At 42.8% G+C, this 21,309-nt stretch overlaps 2 protein-coding genes across 3 annotated transcripts in view; both read right to left on the bottom strand.

Moving 5' to 3' along the window:
• Positions 1–10,210, bottom strand: part of LOC139408895 (integrin alpha-2-like) — a 30,205-nt gene extending 19,995 nt beyond the window's left edge. Inside the window, exons 1-2 of the mRNA XM_071153327.1 lie at positions 9,775–10,210; positions 3,217–3,340 (exon numbers count right to left, since the gene is read on the bottom strand). Of these exons, the coding sequence (XP_071009428.1) occupies positions 3,217–3,340; positions 9,775–9,823 (173 nt within the window). The 5' untranslated portion in view covers positions 9,824–10,210. The remainder of the gene's footprint in view (positions 1–3,216; positions 3,341–9,774) is intronic.
• Positions 10,211–13,787: 3,577 nt separating this feature from the next.
• Positions 13,788–21,309, bottom strand: part of LOC139408893 (integrin alpha-1-like) — a 75,100-nt gene continuing 67,578 nt past the window's right edge. For both annotated transcript variants that reach the window (XM_071153325.1, XM_071153326.1), the window contains exons 22-30: positions 20,733–20,809; positions 20,528–20,617; positions 20,289–20,397; positions 18,203–18,316; positions 17,897–18,001; positions 17,707–17,811; positions 17,501–17,596; positions 17,285–17,398; positions 13,788–17,046 (exon numbers count right to left, since the gene is read on the bottom strand). In XM_071153325.1, coding sequence (XP_071009426.1) covers positions 16,987–17,046; positions 17,285–17,398; positions 17,501–17,596; positions 17,707–17,811; positions 17,897–18,001; positions 18,203–18,316; positions 20,289–20,397; positions 20,528–20,617; positions 20,733–20,809 — 870 coding nt within the window. In that variant the 3' untranslated portion in view covers positions 13,788–16,986. The remainder of the gene's footprint in view (positions 17,047–17,284; positions 17,399–17,500; positions 17,597–17,706; positions 17,812–17,896; positions 18,002–18,202; positions 18,317–20,288; positions 20,398–20,527; positions 20,618–20,732; positions 20,810–21,309) is intronic.

The raw sequence follows: 21,309 nt of genomic DNA, 5'->3' as shown, positions 1-21,309 counted from the left end.
AGGGAGCGTGCAATTGGCATGCTGACAGCATGAATTAGAGAATAGAATTAACGACCAGCCTGTTTGGTTACAAACTTCAGAACCTCAGAACTAACAACTGAATTTTTGGCCGGGACTATATTATCTGGTGGAAGGGTGAAATAAAACGAATTTACTCATTAAAATAACATTTTTAATAATGTTTTTAATGTCATTCATCGTTTTAAAAAAAAAACATATTGGCAACCATTTTATAAAAGCAATAAGGCCGTCGAACCCAGGCATTGTCGTGTGATAATAACAGGTCTTAGTCGGAAGATAACACACAAATAATCCTGGGTTCTAGTGCTTATTGTTTAAATACTGATGCTCCAAAAACATTTCAAATCTAAATATTTGATTAAACAAGTAATTTAAAAAATGATCTAAAAATGAACGGCAACCCTGTTTTCAATACTTTGTGCACTCTCCCCTTGCGAGGATAATTGCACTTTGATTCCTCCATGCAGAATCTTTCCAGATCCTTGATATCCTCTGCGCTTATGAACTGCCCTCTTCGAGGTTTTCAATGTGGTTCAAGTCCGGAGACAGAGATGGCAATTACAAAAGGTTGATTTTGTGGTCAATTAACCATTTCTTTGAAGATTTCGATGTGTGCTGGAAGAACCACTTGCAGCCAAGTTTCAGCCTCCTGGCAGCGGCAACCAGATGAATGCCCTGGCACTCGGTATATTTCATGATGTCGTCGACCTTAACAAGGACCCCAGGACCAGTTGAAGCAAAATAGGCCCATAACATCAAAGATCCACCACCATATTTTACAGTGGGTACGAGGTTCTTTTCTGCATTATGCATCCTTCATTTGAGGCCCAACCCACCACTGGTGTGCATGGCCAAAAAAGCTCTGTTTTCGTCTCATCGGACCATAGCACCCGGTACAAATCCAAGTGCCAATGCCGTTTAGCAAACTTCAAACATTTACATTTTGTTGGTTGCTTTCAATAAAGGCTTTATTTTTTTAATGGCAACCCTTCCAAATAGCCTATTGGCATGAAGGTGGCTTCTATTTGGAGATTTGGAGATGGCCCTTGGCCTTTTCTTTGCCTCCTAAATGATTTCTCACTGCGCGTCGGGGCAAGATACACTTGGGTCCGCTACCAGGGAAGTTTACGTTTTAAACGTCCTCATTTTGGCCATAATGGCGGTAAGCAGTGTATTTTTATTTTTTACACAGGGTCTGTCAACAACCATTTGTCTCTTTTCATTTGGGAGTTCTGTGCCTTTTCCCATGGTGACGGATGACAAATGGATTTGACACGCGTGTTCTCTATTTTTGTCTCTCCATTGTTTTGAGTGTACAATATCGCTCAGTATTTGTATTGTTTATTTTATAGTTTTTTTTTGGCTCATATTTATCAAGGGTGCCTATAATTTCAGTCATGACTGTATATCTTTTTCTGGCCAGGACACAGTGTGTTGGTGTGATATTAAACCGAATAAAGACAGAATAGAAGCCCAAAGCATGACCTCTGGTATCAGTAGTATGCAGGAGAATAGGCTTGTCAGATAACAGCACTTCCTCGACCATGCTAGTTTCTACAGATATTAACATGTATTCCACTGGTTACAGCTGAAGAAACATTTCAGTTCCATTATGAACTTGGTACACATTTGCCAACGGTTGGCATTCGTGTTTCGCTGTGGTTTCTCCGAATATCCCAAAACTCCCAGACGCTCCTACTGACTTTGTGTTAGAGCCAAAGCCCTCACTGCGTGTCGGGGCAAGCACTGTTCCAGTGGTTTTAAACATCCTCATTTTGCCATAATAGTGGTAAGCTGTGTATTTGGTTTAGAGTTTTTATTTTATTTTTTATTCTTATTTTTTTACACATTGCCTGATTTCTGAAAGTCAACAACCATTAGTCTCTTTTAATTTGTGACAACTAAAGAAACATTATGAACTTGGTACACGTTTGCCAATGGTTGGCATTCGTGTTTCGGTGTGGTTTCTCTGAATATCCCAAAACTCCCCTACGCCCCCACTGACTTTGTGTTAGAGCCAAAGCCCACATTCTGAGACAGGAGGCAGCCAATTAGACAAAGGGAGAGAACTTTCACCTGGCCATCTCTGTGATGTCATACACTCTGGCTTTCAACGCAACAAGGCACCTCTTTTCTCTGGGGTTACGAGGTCTTTATGCCTCTCATTTCAAATGGGGTATTTATCAAGATTACAAATGACGAAACCGTAAACCTCTTTCCACTGTCATTTTGTCAAAACCTAGTCTCGTCCACCAGCCACCTCTCTTCCTGTTGAGTCAGTCCAGGGACGAGGTTAGTCAAAACCACATTCAATTGAAGTCCACTTAAGTCCTTGACGCAATTATACAACCCATCATCAGCCTAAGTGGTGGACATCTAGTTATTTGTGTTTCTCAATCATTTCCCAAGTTAAATGTTTCTCAGAGCCGTTTCCTTTGTTAACAATGTTTCCATCCACACATAGTTAATACGCCATAGGTTAACCCAGGCTCAGTCTCCATGTTTGTTTATGACGGGAAACGAAAGGAAGGCAGCTATGTCCCTGGAGAGATGTATTCAAAAGGAAAATGTCTCCTCTGAGATCTCCCGGATGCAGACAGGCAGCACTACGGACTACAGGAAGTGTGTGTGTGTGAGCGAGACGTGAACCCAAGAACCCTGTCTGTGACGTCTGCTCTGTGGTGATCAGCAGTATAACTCTATAATGTGAGTGTGTGGGCATGTGTGTGTGTGTGTGTGTGTGTGTGTGTGTGTGTGTGTGTGTGTGTGTGTGTGTGTGTGTGTGTGTGTGTGTGTAGTATAGTGTTGAAGTGCCTAGATCTTGCTCCGTTGCCAACCCTGCTGAGGGTCATGTGACCTACTGTAAGAACAGGAACAGCATTAGCTTGAGAAAACGGATGCCCACCGCAGGGGTTCCAAATCCAGCAGCTACACAACAGTTCTGGATCTCTCAGACCCAAACGAAGCTCGGGCTTGTTTTTAGCTCTCCTGGCCCCTGTACGGCGTGCGAGAATGATTTGGACACAGTGCTACTGTCGTAACTGTACATCAGCACAGCGTAGTGCAAGTGTGCATCTGTGGAGGTGCTGAGATGCTGGTCTTACCATGTCAGAACGTAACACTGTCTAGCACTTTCTACCACTCTGTACTGCTTGTGTAGGGCGGCCTATGCATGACTCCGTAGTCTTGTCTCACCATTTTCCCTGGTGATTTCTGAACTGTTTCACGGTGTATCCAAACTCCTCGAGGGCAGGTCCAGAGAATACCTTGGCTCCTGCCGTCCCCACATTAAAGGATAGGGACCGGGGGATGCTCCAACCTGCAGAGGGAGAGAGGGAGAGCGAGAGAGAGAGAGAGGGAGAGCGAGAGAGAGATCACACTGCTATCATAAATAACACTCTCCTCCACCACAAATATGCTGCAGCAGCGAGGTTCAGGGTTGTGTAAGACGGGGGAGATGAATTGAATGTCAAAAACAAAAACAAAAAAACACCACACCTTCTTCGTCTGTGATATGTGCTATGAGGTGCTTAGCTTTTACGCGTGTGCGAATGTAAGTGCGTGTGTGTGTGTTATCCTTGTTCCCAGGATACTATGGCTGTACCAGGAATAACAACAAATTCCTAATACCAACGGCAATGTAGTACTATGCAGTGTCAGGTTTTGCGATAGTAAAGATGTCAGAGACATTCAAACACATCCTTCAAGGCATAACACCTTAGGCATCCATAGTGAAAAGTAAAGAAAGTATTTTTCCACCATGTGAACTGAAGCTCAACATATAACGACAGTGGTAATAACACTCAACTCTGTTTTTTAGACGACCTTGCTAGCATTTATCACAATTCACACATACAGCAGACCGAAGTGCTCTCATTGTTCTATTGTAAAAGCAAGGTAAGAATTCCAACGGCCTTACATTTCCCAACAGCACTTGAAGATGGATTTGACTAGAGACCGGGATCTGGCTGCGTGCGATCCCCAATCTGGACGAGTCGAAGCACGACAGTGTGCACAGATTGCTGGTCTAAGGTGCAGACGTGTCAGTGCAGTGGCTGCTTACAGAGGACACACAGTAGCCGAGGGGGCCTACTGAGATGAGGGTGAGTGATATCAATCCACTGGCGAGGCCTTTCGGGACGACAGAACAACGAGTCACGTCACGGCGCCATCCATAAGGTCTATAACAGAGCCGATGCTGAACAGAGAGACGCAGAGTAAGAATAAAACACTTTTCTTTTTGGAGCTAACACCCGTTCCCTTTTCTCGCACTACACTTGTCTTGTCTTACCAGCACTGACTTGGCTGATAGCTGCTTTATTGAGGAAAGGTTTTACTCACTATGACCGTTGTCTTACAAAACTACAAGTCGCTCTGGGTAAGAGCGTCTGCCAAATGACCAACACTTAAACACCACACTCAGGTTAAGTTCACATACCATACAGGGCCTAACCTAGCACAGGCCAGGTGAACTTTACCCTTCCAAACAAATGGAGAAATAGGGATCCCCGTTCCGTAGTTTGCAGCATTTTCCTCCATACTACTAGACAGCTAAGATATGATAGTATAGTCACTTAAGTGCTATCGTGGTTCAGCATGCCTTCAATGAGTCACGTCACATCCAAACACTAAAACAGGGCTGTGAGAGGGCCAAAGGCTCCAAGTGACACCATATTCCCTGTGTAGTGCACTACTTTAGACTAGGCTATTCCCTATGGGCCCTGGTCAAAAGTAGTGCACTACATAGGAACTAGGATGCTATTTTGGATGCAACCTTGAGATGAATCCACCTGCTAGACAAGTGGCGGGGCAGAACAGGATGTGAGCAGGTGACGATCACCTTATTAGTCGCACACGTGAGTTGTGGTCACACTGATGGATGTTTCTTGGCTACTACATGATTTCCGTCTGTGTTATTTAATTGTGCCGATGTCTTCACTGTTATTCTACAATGTAGAACATTGTAGAAGGCTGCATGTAGAACATTGTAGAAGTAAAGAGAAACTCTGGAATGAGTAGGTGTGAGAGAGAGAGAGAGAGAGAGAGAGAGAGATACAGAGAGAGATACAGAGAGAGATAGAGATACAGAGAGAGTCCCCACTGGCCCTGGGTAAACCTTGCTGATTCAGTCCCAATGTGGTTCCAGCCGGCTGGGTGCATTGTGTGCAGCAAGCTGGATAACCCACTTTAGATCCCTGCTCTGTGACTGACTGAGCACCTCATTGGACAGTGGCTGGGTAGCGGAGGACTCTAGTGAATCCATGTCTATTGGGAGTTTATTTGATTTGATTCGATTTATTAGGATCCCCATTAACCGACGCCAATGGCAACAGCTAGTATTACTGGGGTTCGACATATAACGAGAAAGACATGATATACAAAATACTTCACAATTTGCATACATTGAAAAATATGATCATGCAGTGTGTGTGTGCATCTATCAGTTACACATACATGCCAGTACATACACACAACAAGTAGGTCACATGAGGGAGAGGCGTTGTGCCGTGAGGTGTTGCTTTATCTGTTTTTTGAAACCAAGTCTGCTGTTCACTTGCGCTATATGAGATGGAAGGGAGTTCCATGCACTCATGGCTCTGTATAATACTGTATGTTTCCTTGAATTTGTTCTGGACCTGGGGAACTGTGAAAAGACCCCTGGTGGCATGTCTGGTGGGGTAAGTGTGTCTGTCAGTGCTGTGTGTAAGTTGACTATGCAAACAATTTGGAATTTGAACACATTGATGTTTCTTATAAAAGCAAGGAGGTGACGCAGTCAGTCTCTCCTCAACTCGTAGCCAAGAGAGACTGGCAGGCATAGTGTTTATATTAGCCCTTTGATTACATTGAAGATCAAGACGTGCCGCTCAGTTCTGGGCCAGCTGCAGCTTAACTTGGACTTTCTTTGGAGCACTTGACCATATGACTGGACAATAATCAAGATTAGAGGTCGAACGATTAATCGGCATGGTTTCAAGTTTTCATAACAATCGGTAATCTGCATTTTTGGACGCCAATTATGGCCGATTACATTGCAACCCATGAGGGAACTGCGTGGCAGGCTGACCACCTGTTACGCGAGTGCAGCGTCAAAAGGACCTTGTGGCTGCGATGAGCCAAGGTAAATTGCTAGCTAGCATTAAACTTGTCTTATAAAAAACAATCAATCTTCACATAATCACTAGTTAACTACACATGGTTGAAGATATTATCTTCACATAATCACTACTTAACTACACATGGTTGATGATATTACTAGGTTATCTAGCTTGTCCTGCGTTGCATATAATCACTGCGGTGCCTGTTAATTTATCATCGAACCACAGCCTAATTCAACTTCGCCAAACAGATGATGATTTAACAAAAAAACGCATTCGCAAAAAAAGCACATTCGTTGCACAAATGTACCGAACCGCAAACATCAATGCCTTTCTTAAAATCAATACAGAAGTATATTATTTTAAACCTGCATATTTAGTTAAAATAAATGCATGTTAGCAGGCAATATTAACTAGGGAAGTTGTGTCACTTCTCTTGCATTCAGTGCAAGTCAGGGTATATGTAACAGTTTGGGTTGCCTGGCTCGTTGCGAACTGTGTTTCTTCCTAACAAAGACCGTAATTAATTTGCCAGAATTTTACATAATTACGACATAACATTGAAGGTTGTGCAATGTAACAGCAATATTTAAACTTAGGGATGCCACTCGATCGACAAAATACGGAATGGTTCCATATTTCACTGAAAGAATAAACTTTTGTATTCAAAATTATAGTTTCCGGATTTGACCATATTAATAACCAAAGGCTCGTATTTCTGTGTGTTTATTATAATTAAGTCTATGATTTGATATTTGATAGAGCAGTCTGACTGAGCGGTGGTAGGCAGCAGCAGGATTGTAAGCATTCATTCAAACAGCACTTCACTGCGTTTGCGAGGAGCTCTTAGCAATATTTGATTTACAACGCTGTTTATGACTTCAAGCCTATCCACTCCTGAGATTAGGCTGGCAATACTAAAGTGCATAAGAACATCCAATAGTCAAAGGTATATGAAATACAAATGGTATAGAGAGAAATAGTCGACGCGTCATAATTCCTATAATAACTACAACCTAAAACTTCTTAACTGAGTTTACAATTGGCTTATTCATCCCCCTCCTCTCCCCTGTAACTATTCCCCAGGTGGTTGCTGCAAATGAGTATGTGTTCTCAGTCAACTTACCTGGTAAAATAACGGATAAATAAATAAATAAAAACTGGGAATATTGAAGAACTGAGAATATTGAACCACCAGCTTTCATATGTTCTCATGTTCTGAAACGTTAGCTTTTTTACATGGCACATATTGCACTTTTACTTTCTTCTCCAACACTGTGTTTTTGCATTATTTAAACCAAATTGAACATGTTTCATTATTTATGAGACTAAATAGATGTTATGTATTATATTAAGTTAAAATAAAAGGGTTCATTGTTCATTCAGTATTGTTGTAACTGTCATTATTACAAAGATATATAAAAATCGGCCGATGAATCGGTATTGGCTTTGTTTGGTCCTCCATTAATCGGTATGGGTGTCGGCGTTGAGAAATCATAATCGGTCGACCTCTAATCAAGATCCGATAAACCTAGAGATCGTGCTGGTCATGTCAGGTGGTCAGTCAAATCTGTATTCCCTGAACCAATCTATGCTGTCCTTTTCTCCATCTCTAACATTTCAAACAGCTGCATGGCATGATAGCGAACATGGCTTGTTTAGGCGGGTGAGAACTGCAGTCGGCATCTCTCCCAGGGAAAACAGGGAGGAACCATGCCATACATTAATATACAGTTGCCTAACTGTGTCATTTTAACTACGCTTTGAAACTCTTCGGGCAAGAGTCGAAAGAATGAAGTCGGTGGCTTTCTGAATGTTGTCGCAGCACGCTCTTCTACACACCTCTACAAACCTCTGCCAGAGAAGTAGGTGTGTCCTCCTCCTTCGCACAGCTCATTGCAAACCTCATCATGAGGATACACTGTATATACAAAAGTATGTGGACGCCCCTTCAAATGAGTGGATTCAGCTATTTGAGCCACACCCATTGTTGACAGGTATATAAAATCGAGCGCACAGCCATGCAATCTCCAAAGACAAAACATTGGCTGTAGAATGGCCTTCTTGAAGAGCTAAGTGACTTTCAACGTGGCACCGTCATAAGATGCCACCTTCCAACAAGTCAGTTCGTCAAATGTTTGCCCTGCTAGAGCTGCCCCGGTCAACTGTAAGTGCTGTTATTGTGAAGTGGAAACGTCTAGGAGCAACAACAGCTCAGGCACAAAGTGGTAGGCCACACAAGCTCACAGAATGAGACCACAGAGTGCTGAAGGGCATAGTGCGTAAAAATCATCTGTCATTGGATGCAACACTCATTATCGAGTTCCAAACTGCCTCTGGAAGCAACGGCTGCACAATAACTGTTCGTCGGGAGCTTCATGAAATTGATTTCCGTGGCCGAGTAGCCACACAAGCCTAAGATCACCATGCACAGTGCCAAGTGTCGGCTGGAGTGGTGTAAAGCTCACCGCCATTGGACTCTGGAGCAGTGGAAACGCTTTCTCTGGCGTGATGAATCCCGCTTCATAATCTGGCAGTCCGACGGATGAATCTGGGTTTGGTGGATGCCAGGAGAACGCTACCTGCCCCAATGCATAGTACCAGCTGTAAAAATTGGTGGAGGATGAATAATGGTCTGGGGCTGGTTTTCATGGTTCGGGCTAGGTCCCTTAGGTCCCTTAGTTCCATAGCAACAGTTTGGGAAAGGCCCTTTCCTGTTTCAGCATGACAGTGGCCTCGGGCACAAAGCGAGGTCCATACAGAAATGGTTTGTCGAGATCGGTGTGGAAGAACTTGACTGGTCTGCACAGAGCCCTGACCTCAACCCCATCGAACACCTTTGGGATGAATTGGAACACCTGCGTTCCAAGCCTAAGCTCCAACATCAGTGCCCGACCTCATTAATGCTCTTGGTTGAATGGAAGCAAGTCTCCGCAGCATTGTTCCAACATTGTTCCAGCATTGTTCCAACGTCTAGTGGAAAGCCTTCCCAGAAGAGTGGAGGCTGTTATAGTGGCAAAAGGGGGGACCAACTCCATATTAACACATGATTTTGGAACGACATGTTCGACGAGCAGCTGTCCACATACTCTTGGTGATGTAGTGTATGAGCATGCCTGGCTGACAATCATTTTCATAGCTTCAGGCAACAGAATATCTCACCGGGTTGCCAACCCAGCTCTCACCTGAGAACACATGGAAATGCAATAGAGCCTGATCTAACCTGCAATAGTGCTGCTTTCCCAACACTCTTGACGTTCAACTGCAGAAAACACTCTCTTTATAAATCTAGCGGATAACTAGTCCTAAAATCACAATACACCGCACTCCAAATGCAGTCTTCTATTCCCGATATCCATAATATCTTAAATATTTTGGTACCCCTCCAACCCCTCCAGCCTCATCTGAAAACTGATGTTTTCAAAGGAATGTCACTGAGAGATTGAAGCAACGTTATCTTGTGCCCAGGTATCTCAGGGGAGCCTTTAGAAACATTTGTATACTTTCCATAGAGAGCCAACTAGCGTAATCATAGCGTTGATACAATTGCATCAGTAGCCTGTATTGCACTGGAATATCTCTGGCAGTTGACACGTTTAGCAAAATAACGTTTTCTAATCTTAATCTAAATCCATTGAAGTGCAAAAGTACTTACATTGGATCAAAAGCAACGTCAAAACAGTCCTCTTTGGATTCAACTCCATCGTTCCAAGAATGAGAAAAAAAAACTAGGTGATGAAAGCGGGCGCCTCTTCGTTCCCTGTGCAGTTTTAACTTCAGCAGACCTCTCACCGTTGTTGAAGTTCAGAACGGGGCGCTCGGGTCGGTTGACACTAGTTATTGAAGCCACAAAGTAAAAATGGATATCATAAAAATTTATGGGGGAAAAAGCTTTTTGGTCTTAATATAAGGTTGTGGTTAGGCACAAGGTTAGCAGTGTGGTTAAGGTTAGGTTTAACATCAGATTTTTTAGAAGAAACATTTTGGAAATAGGCGAGGTTTAGCCATAGCTATGACTTTGTGGCTGTGGTAACTAGTAACAGCCTGCTCGGGACGGCAGAGACAACGAGGGTACTGACATTTCAAGGAGTAGCATACAAATACAGGACTACGCTTTTATGTGGAGAGAATGACACCAACATGAACAAGCCCCTTTTAATATCACATGTTAAGCCCATTTTAATATAACTTTTCTGAGTGAAAAGGCACCTATGAATTAGGACCGGCCCTAGCCATTTGGGGGCCCTAAGCAACATTTTTTTTAAACATTTTGTAAACTGGAGCATCATTGGATTTTCTTTCACAAAACCCCTTTCTAATTTTGTAGACTGTGGTTGTGTCTTTATTTTCTTAGTTACTCAACATGAAGTTTACTAGCAAAGACACATCTCACGTGATGACGTCATAATATAACACTGCACCTACAACAGTCACACTGTGGGATGTGGTGAGGTATGTGTGGTGACAGTGTGTGAAGTTCTCTGGGACCATTCTATACAGGCAGGAAGTGCTTTATCTTCTTTAGACGCCTTATAAGATCATCCGTTCAAGATAACTATCTGCTGTATACTGTACGTAGGCTGACGTAGGACAACAACCTATCCCTCAATGTCAATAAGATCAAGGAGTTGATCGTGGACTACAGGAAACAGGAGGGGGGGGGGGGGGGGGGGGGGGCACGCCCCCATCCATTCCCTAAGTTCTAGACCTCAGCTGTATCTGGTAATGAATGGTGTGGCTGTTGAACAAGTTTACGAGACTAAATTACTTGGTGTTACCTTAAATTGTAAATTGTCATGGCCGAAACGTGTAGATTCAAAGATGGGGAGAGGGCTGTCTCCAAAAAGTCCTGCAGGCTCTAGTTTTGTCTAATCTTAATTATTGTCCAGTCGTGTGGTCCAGTGCTGCAAGGAAAGACCTAGTCAAGCTGCAGCTGGACCAGAACAGAGCGGCACGCCTTGCTCTTCGCTGTTATCAGAGCGCTGATATAAATACTATGCATGCCAGTCTCTCTTGGCTAAGAGTTGAGGAGAGACTGACTGCATCACTTCTTATTTTTTATAAGGAACATTAATGTGTTGAAAATCCCATCGTTTGCATAGTCAACTTACACACAGCTCTGACACACACGTTTACCCCACCAGACATGCCACCAGGGGTCTTTTCACAGTCCCCAAATCCAGAACAATTTCAAGGAAGCATACAGTATTATATAGAGGCATTATTGCATTGAACTCTGTACCATCTCACATTGCTCAAATGAACAGACCTAGTTTAAAAAAAACAGATAAAGCAACACCTCAAGGCAAAATACCTCTCCCTTATTTGACCTAGATAGTTTGTTTATGTGTATTGATGTGTGCCTTTAAATTGTTTTGTTTTTTATTGATGTAGTTCTGTCCTTGTCTACTAATGTTCTGTATTATATCATGTTTCATGTTGTGTGGACCCCAGGAAGAGTAGCTGCTGCTTTGAAACAGCTAATGGAGATCCTAATAAAAGACCAACATCTGCATCGATGGGGCTGCAGTGGAGCGGGTCGCGAGCTTCAAGTTCCTCGGTCCAAATCACTAAGGACTTCAAAATGGTCCACACACTCACAAATAGTTGTGAAGCAGGCATGACAGTGCCTCTTCCCTCTCAGAAGGTTGACAAGATTTGGCATGGGCTCTCAAAATCCTCCAAAAGTTCAACAGCTGCACCATTGAGAGCATCTTGACTGGCTGCATCACTGCTTGGTATGGCAACTGCACCGCCCTCAATCGCATGGTGCTACAGAGGGTGTTGTGGACAGCCCAGTATATCACTGGGGCCGAGCACCATCCCATCCATGACCTCTATATCAGGCGGTGTGTTAGAATGGCCCGGAGAATTGTTCAAAACTCCAGCCACCCAAGCAATAGACTGTTCTCTCTGCTTCCAGACGGCAAGCGGTGCACACTCATTTGCTCACACACGCTCGCACACACACACGCGCACACACTTAATTTGCTCATACACATAACATGCACACACATTCATACTGACTCCACACACACACACACACACACACACACACACACACACACACACACACACACACACACACAATCATGTACATTGTTGCTACTCTGTTGATCATTTGTCCGGATGCCTAGTCACCTTCCCACTATACATGTCTACCCCACTATACATATCTACCCTTCCCACTCCAGTATCCCTTGTAAATATGGTATTGACACTGACCCTGGAACTGACCCGGTATATCCGAAGTATGTAGCTTACTTACTTTCTCATGTTCTTCTTATTTTATTTCTGCCGGGGGCACTACTTTATAGTACTACTGCCATTGATTACTGCATTGTTGGGAAAGAGCTGGCACGAAAGGCATTTCACTGTACTTGTGCACATGACAATCAAACTTAGTAATGCAGTACCTGCTTCAATTCAAGCGCTTAGTGACACACCCTCTTTTTTGTCTTTCAACACAGACATGGACATTCGCCAATGAGTCATCGTCATGATGCGGTAGTCTGATTTAGGGGATTTGCATTATGTCCGCGGGCTATATGCTTCCAGATAATACGGTACAGAAATGTGACAGGGGACTCTTGGACTATTTGTTACTCAAGCCCACCCCGCCCCTGACCCCCGTCCATTCATAGTTACCTCCCTGAAAGATTATACACCATTTCCTCAAGCTCTCAAAAAGTCTCCAACTATTCGGCCAGGTAGTAAATGTGAACATATTTCTCCAAACTTGTTTGGACCTGAGTATCAGGGTGTGTTCGTTACAATCCTCTACAGCAACTGACATACCACGAGACAATACCAGCTGCACTACAGTAATATTCTGGCCCATGGGTTTGATCTTAGGACAGTGACGGATACAGTACCCTCGGAGCTACCCTTCTGAGATAAAACGGGTGTTGTTTACAATGTGTTTGAGATAGTATTTGTTGAACGCACTGTTGGTCTTCCCACTTCACATCAAAAGAGGTTGAGAGACATAGTAAACAGTATTACGGAACTCCGAGGCAGAGCGGTGGTCAGGGTTCTCTCTCTCTCTCTCTCTCTCTCTCTCTGTCTCACACCACAGATCCCCAAATAATACCCATGTGGTGTTATATACCTGACCCGAGACTGAGATAAATTAAACAGAACCACAGCTCTCGGCATTTACAGTGAAGTGGCAGCTTTCACAATAATATGGTCATGAATTCCTGGAGGATGAAAACACAAACTGTGGGTGTCTGTCTGTCTGTCTGTCTTTAGTTATTGTTCTTTACAAGACACAAACACCTAGAACACACAAGCATAATCATAATGGAAGCTGCCTTGCCCCTTTCCTTTCAATCTGAAACCATGAAGCCCATCCTGTGTGTGTAATGGGGTCAGTATGCCTGCATTGCCCAGACTGCCCACTGACTGTGAACAAGATCCAGCTGAAAGGATTAACTGATGTGTACAGTAATCCCAAACGCATGAGCAACCTGTCTGCAACAAAATAGCTGGCTTGCTGCCTGCCCTTCAGAGAGAAAACGTGGACTTTTTAGCACACAGCAAAAACTCACGCAAACATACACACGAACGTGGTACTTATGCACGCACACAACTAACTCACCCGCTATAGCCTACAATTATACTAATTAAGTTTTATGGCATGATTTACGCCATTGATGTCCAACATTAAAAAACAAGGCTTTATTTTTTTTTTGCATAAGATCCTTGACAACATGTGCAATGCTTTCTAAATGCTTTCAAATCTGTGCTAATGAGAGTACATACAGTATGACAAACCAGTGCATTAAGTGGACATTTCACAACAGTGTGTATGACTGGACCATATCAGTCAGATGCAGGCTCAGCCCCCTCCCTCCATCCCGCCCTCCCTCCCTCCCTCGGTCAAAGTGGACTGAGACGATAGATCAGTGATCCTCAAACCTGCTCCCGGAGAGTCAAAGTAATGCAGGTTGTTATGCAACCTTAGCGCCATCACACCTGATACAACAACCCCTTGAGACAGACTGTTAACATGAATGTTATTAAATGTCAAATCGAGAAGCTGGTCAGCACACACAAATTTGGTTCTGGGTTTCAGAGTACGGTTACTGATTCAACTCATCCGTAATCAAATCTTCAACGCCTTCATCGGCTGACTCCATCACCGCCGAACTGTGACAAATAAGTTCTCCAGAAGGGGACAGGATGGAGGATCGCTGTGTTAACATTATCTTACACATTTGACAGACATTTGATCTTTATTACTTGTGCTTTCAAAAGTGATGAGTGAGCTGATGAGTGTCTCGTATATACAATGCAACGTATGCAAAATATGGGAACAAAATGCAGATAGATTCAGGAGGAGGATAAGCCAAGGTGCAAAAATATCAAAAGAGGGGGGGGGGGACTGCAACTCACATTCACAAGTGTCACATGGTGATTTCAAACCTCTACCGGTCCGTCATAGGCTGTCAAATCACCCCCAGTATGTGACCGTCAATCGCCCAAGTTTCCCCGATTTTGACCGTCTTCATGACAAACGTCTTTTTGTTCGGCGCTACTGTCAAATGAAGACATCAGGAATCAGGTTACACTCCACTGAGAGGCTTTCTGGGTGACTGTAGGCTACCTCACGAATCACTCTCCCAAAATAAGAAAAGACAGAAAAGAAAGAGGAGCCAAAAAACAAAAATCTTAGCGGATGGAGACTAAATGAATCTAGTTCCAATACACATTTTGTTGGACATTTTGATTTTCGATCAAAATATAAGACCAATATTTTTATTTTAAAATACTACGTTTGTTTGTTTTATCTAATTCAGATGATGTCAAAGCTCCATATACTCCATATTATTAAGGCCGAACATACTCATTATACTATCACCATACCATACAGTACGTAGCACCTGAGAAACGTTGGAGCAAATGAGTTATTTTCTCTCTATTACTGACATATACACTCTTAGAAAAAAGGTGCTAAGTAGAACCATACAGGTTCTTCAGTTTGTCCCCATTGGGGAACCCCTTTCGGTAATGGGTAGAATCCTTTGCAAAGAACCCCCTGTATATGGTTCTACCAAGAACCGTTTTATCATCATCATCTAAAGGTTCTTCCTTTTATCTTTGGAGGGTTCTTCCTAGTACCCTTTATGAATGGTTCCACCAGCCTTATTAGCCTTCACCTTTAATTATTTATGACAATATATTACATATATCATAAGGCCTTTCTTTAAGGGCCTAGTTATACCAGAACACAGTGGTGTTAGGAATCTCCTGGTTTACATGCCACATCAGGCCTGCAAGTCACATTATGCTGGCTTGCAAAGTGATGTGTAATTCCTATTGGAATCCAGACAGAGTTAGGATAGCCAACAAGTGGAATTATTAATCAGCCTCAACCTGCATTCAGAATGACTGCCAGTGTAGGGAAGTCTGAATACTGAGACTTCCTCAGTCATCTAAACTGGAACAACCCTCTAAGTAACAAATCCAACCGATTGGATCAGTTTAGAAAACAGTATGTTATTTATCTTTGTGTAGCATAAAATGTATTAGCCAATCAATGTACATGCAAAAACAGAGATATTACAGTAAAAAATAAAAAAATACCCCTGCATGCTGGGAAATACTATATATGGCTCTATGTACAACCCTTCTTGCCTTTCTTCCAAAAACAGTTCTTAGCATGTTAAAGTTTCTAGGTAGAACCTTTTGCCTTACAAATAACCCTCGACTTCCGAAAAGGGTTCTTCTGATCAAAAATGGTTCTTGGTAAAAACCCTATCCCTCTGCAAAGAACTCTTTTGGAACCCTTTTATTTCTAAGAGTGTAGGGCCTTCTTGATACATGCTGGATTTATGTCCGTTTTAGCTCAAATTCTAGGAATTGTTGCAAACAACTTTATGTACAAGCTTTACATTCACTTACATTAACAGCACAATTAAATGTTTTCCTTAATACTGTAAAGGTGCAATCTGTAAATTCTCTACCCCCATGTCGTGACAAGATGAATACAAGTATTTATGTCAATAGCATCTATTCCTCCTCTTCTTTTATACAGAATATATTCTTTTGGTGGGTACACTCGCATACACCTCTTTACTATTCGGAGGAACATTTTTGTTAAAACATACAACAACAAAAAAATCGAACTTAAAGACTGAGCTTGTAAGACTAGAACATTTTGCAAATGTCCGTGTGTCAAAAGCAAACATTCTGCTTAGAAGATGAGGAATGTGCCAAAATAGAATTATTAACACGTTTTAAGACATACCATAGGTTGACAGTGTTTCATTAAAAAGTATCAAACAACTAGGACACAGGATTCGAACCCATCGCAGATTGTCTGTGCAAACCCACCAGAGTTCACGTGGACTTGGGCAACTTTGGTTTAATGCCATAGTCTGGGGTGTTTTTAGTGGCATTGGGATGTTTTAAGTAAACCTGAGAATGTTTTGTTCTGTTGTATAAAGCTGATAAGGTTGTGGCATCATATGATCAGTTCTGAGTCAGGATGCCATACATCTAGGTCTTCTGATGTCTCTTCTAGCTTAGGTCCTTAAGGTCCAGGTCTTGGTACCCAAGTTGGATAGACGGAAGACCACAGTGTACAAGTTCAATGTTTCCCAAGGCTTCTCTTTCCACGGAACCCGGACCAAGTTGTTATTACGTCTGGTAGACCATGTTGTTCATATAGATGGGCCACATCACTTTCAGGTGAATAGGTTGGTGCAGAACCATAGATAAACTCTGGCTTTTCCTCTGACCTGATGGCATTCAGGTGAATGGGTTGTTGTGGTATTTCCTACGGTATCTCCTCTCCCTGACCTGATAACATACCTAAAGACAGTGGGGCACAGACAGACCTACAGGGTGGTGGGAAGGGTTAATTCTTCATGTCCTCCTTCTCCATGTCCTCCATGGATTTTCTTTTGAAAAATCCAGCCTGGTAAACGGAGCAAAGGAGAAAACATGGAATTACAACCCAATTCAATCCAAGTCTGAAGTTTGATTTGGATTTGAAATGGATTTGGATTTGAATGGAAATGGATTTGGATTTGAATGGATTTGAAAGTGTATTGCACACATGGTCACACGTTGAACCTCTCTATAATGCAAGCCTGAGCTATGTTATCTCTTCCCGATTGACACAAGCAGACAGAAGGTCGTAAACACCCACATACCTTCCATAGGGCAAAGATGACCAGTGCCAGAATGAGAAGTCCTATTAAGATACTGACTATAATGATCCACAGCGGTATACCTCCCAAAGCCTCTTTAGACACCTGGATCTTCACCTGAGATAGAAACGAGAGTGTTACACGGCCCAGAAAACCAACAAAAAGGACAACAAGCAAACACATCAAATCGCACAAAAATGTATAGGTCATTGCTCTCACATCTCTGGCGTGATTCGCGGTGCTCAACATGAAGAGATCCGTGTTCTGGTTCTCCAGGGTGGCATGGACTATCATATGAAGGCTGGTGAACTCTGCCTGCTCAGCAAAGAATTGAATCAGATGAGTGAATCAGAATCAGTCAAAAAACACAATCATTCAATCTTTCATTCAATCAATCAATCAATCGATCACTCCATTATACTCACTTTGATAAAGGTGGGCTTCCACACCCTGAAGGTAACATTGACCTGGCTGTTGTTGACGTGAGGGATGGAGCAGTCAAATGACTCACATGGGTGGTCCTTACAGCCCTGCAAAGAAGAGGATACACACTGTGAGACACACGCACAAGCGCAGACGCACACACACACACACACACACACATTGTTGACTCACCACCAGGAAGTCACTGAGGGTCTCTTTTTTAAGGTTGAGAGTGTGGACATTGTTGTGGTTGATCTTTAAAGGGTTAATCAGATGGCCGGCATGGCATCTCACATCCTGTGGGAGACAGAGAAGATCCACCGACAAATCAACCATCAGTCAATCCAGCACATTGGATCGAGTTGATCCACACCACTAAAATTCTGCAGTCTGGTTGACTTCACAGTGTGATTATCTGTTGACCGGCAGAGAACCCTGTGCAGAGTCTCCCTCTATGCTACAGCACATGTACCACAGGGAGAGAGAGAGAGGCCTTACCTGTGAGGAGGTGACGTGAGTCAGGTAAAGCAGGATGTTCTCTCTGGGTGAGAGGTACGGGTACTTCACCCTTAGCTTCAGAGGAGGAGTCGCCATATCCACATCCCTATTAATCTGGAGGTTAGAGATACGGTTTAATAGCGGGAGCCGGGTTCACCGAGATTTCCCCCACCACCCAAACTCATTCTCGTTTCAGGGGATAAATGATGTTGAGAAACTGGTCAATTGTAATGAATGATTTCTATGAGCAGCGTGATGTGAGATGGAGCTGTTAAAGAATACGTACATCTGAATCTGTCTTCTCTGCTGCCTTCTCTGCTCTGATATCTGCATGATCAGTGTGTGGTTGTGAGTGTGTGTGCTGTTGTAGCCCAGTTACTTGCAAAAAAGTCGGCATGAATTCAAAGTGCTGCATGCGACCACGCCATGCAGACAGCAAGTAGGCTATACAGAGCGTCGCTCAAAAAAGACGGCCATAGTCTATAACTAAACGGCCATAGTCTATAACTAAACGGCCATAGTCTATAACTAAACGGCCATAGCCTATAACTAAACGGCCATAGCCTATAACTAAACGGCCATAGCCTATAACTAAACGGCCATAGCCTATAACTAAACGGCCATAGCCTATAACTAAACGGCCATAGCCTATAACTAAACGGCCATAGCCTATAACTAAACGGCCATAGCCTATAACTAAACGGCCATAGCCTATAACTAAACGGCCATAGTCTATAACTAAACGGCCATAGTCTATAACTAAACGGCCATAGTCTAACTAAACGGCCATAGTCTATAACTAAACGGCCATAGTCTATAACTAAACGGCCATAGTCTATAACTAAACGGCCATAGTCTATAACTAAACTTCCTCAACAAAACAAAATTTCTCCCATTTACGGTGGTGTAATCATGTTCGATCCCCCCCCCCCCCCCCCCCCCCCTGGGATTATAGGCTATGCTTTTATTTATTTATTTATTAATTATTATTATTTTATTTTTTTGCCCCTTTTTCTCCCCAATTTCGTGATATCCAATTGTTAGTAGCTACTATCTTGTCTCATCACTACAACTCCCGTATAGGCTCGGAGGCTGAAAGTCATGCAATTTTCTCGGGGAAGAAAATTGCTAAACTCTCTGGAAAAAATATCAAACCCTAGTCAGAGAGAATCAGTAAAGTCACAGGTCTTTCAGTCACAGTTGAATCACATTTTAGCTTCTTCAAAAGCTGAGGCAACTCAGAATACGTGTCTTACTTTTGGGCACCACTTGGCCATATCTAACCAGGTCTTAGTCTCTCACCAGACTCAGGGCACTCTGACTAACCTGGTCTCACTATAGTATGAAACATTGTATTTCCATCATCCACATCTATACCATGGTAAAGATTAGGCAACACCATGGTGTTATTTAGCTGCATGGCAGTACCGTCATACTCAAAAGCTCAAATCATGGTACATTTCCATGATTCAGATCTATACCGTGGTACAAATGATGCAATACCACGGTAATAAGTGATAAATAGCTGTAATACCAAGGTACATAGTAGTACCGTGGTACATATTTGTAAGAGATGTCTTACTTTTCGGGCACACCACTTGCCCATATCTAAACAGGTATTAGTCTCTCACTAGACTCTGACTAACCAGGTCTCACTAGACTCTGACTAACCAGGTCTCACTAGACTCTGACTAACCAGGTCTCACTAGACTCTGACTAACCAGGTCTCACTAGACTCTGACTAACCAGGTCTCACTAGTGTATAACTGGGATGATACTGTATGTATGTACAGTACCAGTCAAAGGTTTGGACACACCTACGCATTCAAGGGATGATCTTTATTTGGATTATTTCCTACATTGTCGAATAGTGAAGACATCGAAACTATGAAATAACACACATGGAATCATGTAGTAACCAAAAAAAGTGTTAAAAGATCCAAAATATATTTGAGATTTGAGATTCTTCAAATGTCTTCTTTTTGCCTTGATGACAGCTTTGCCCACTCCTGGCATAGTAACGATAAAGTAAAACTCTGGAATGCATCGGTGTGTCCAAACTTTGGACTGATGCCGCATGTCTTACCGTGTAGCTGATCTTGACCTCTTCTCCTATCACACTGGTGCCGTTGAAGACCCTGGGGTGCTGCTCTCCCTCTTTCACTATGATGTGGTCCTCCTTCATGTGCCTGTCACTGAGAGACGGAGGAATGAGGAAAGGAGACGGAAAGATTTGGAAAACGGTCAAACTTTTTTTTTGTTTGTTTGGAACCTGTGCAAATAAGAATGCGCTCTGCGTGTGTTGCAGGCGCTGTCTGTACTCACGCTGTGAATCTAAGTCCAGCCTCGTACTTCACAGGGATGGAGATTTTCACAGAGTTATCAAAAAGGGTGCTGTTCACTTCGTCGCTGTCACTGCAGTAAGGGGAAAGCCATTGCATTTGAATTTTGACATTACGATACTTCTTTTGATCGCTCATGTATTTTCTGTTGTCGTTTAGATTTAGTGTGACACCATGGCTTACTGTACCTGGTCGCAGTTACATTGATCTGAATTTCCTTCCAGATATGTGCAGGGTTGACTTCAAACAGGATCTTAAAGACCTCCTGCAGAGAGAGAACAAGCAGACACATCAGCGGCCTGAAGTCCATAGTGAGTCTAATGGTATGAGCAGAGATATGTATTATTGCAAAATTTTGCAAGGATTGTCTTATACAGTGCCTTGCGAAAGTATTCGGCCCCCTTGAACTTTGCGACCTTTTGCCACATTTCAGGCTTCAAACATAAAGATATAAAACTGTATTTTTTTGTGAAGAATCAACAACAAGTGGGACACAATCATGAAGTGGAACGACATTTATTGGATATTTCAAACTTTTTTAACAAATCAAAAACTGAAAAATTGGGCGTGTAAAATTATTCAGCCCCTTTACTTTCAGTGCAGCAAACTCTCTCCAGAAGTTCAGTGAGGATCTCTGAATGATCCAATGTTGACCTAAATGACTAATGATGATAAATACAATCCACCTGTGTGTAATCAAGTCTCCGTATAAATGCACCTGCACTGTGATAGTCTCAGAGGTCCGTTAAAAGCGCAGAGAGCATC

This window comes from Oncorhynchus clarkii, chromosome 5 (genome assembly GCF_045791955.1).
Source record: "Oncorhynchus clarkii lewisi isolate Uvic-CL-2024 chromosome 5, UVic_Ocla_1.0, whole genome shotgun sequence".
Classification (NCBI taxonomy): domain Eukaryota; kingdom Metazoa; phylum Chordata; class Actinopteri; order Salmoniformes; family Salmonidae; genus Oncorhynchus; species Oncorhynchus clarkii.
The sequence above is the reverse complement of the archived record's forward strand: the minus strand, read 5'-3'. Positions and strand labels throughout refer to the sequence as shown.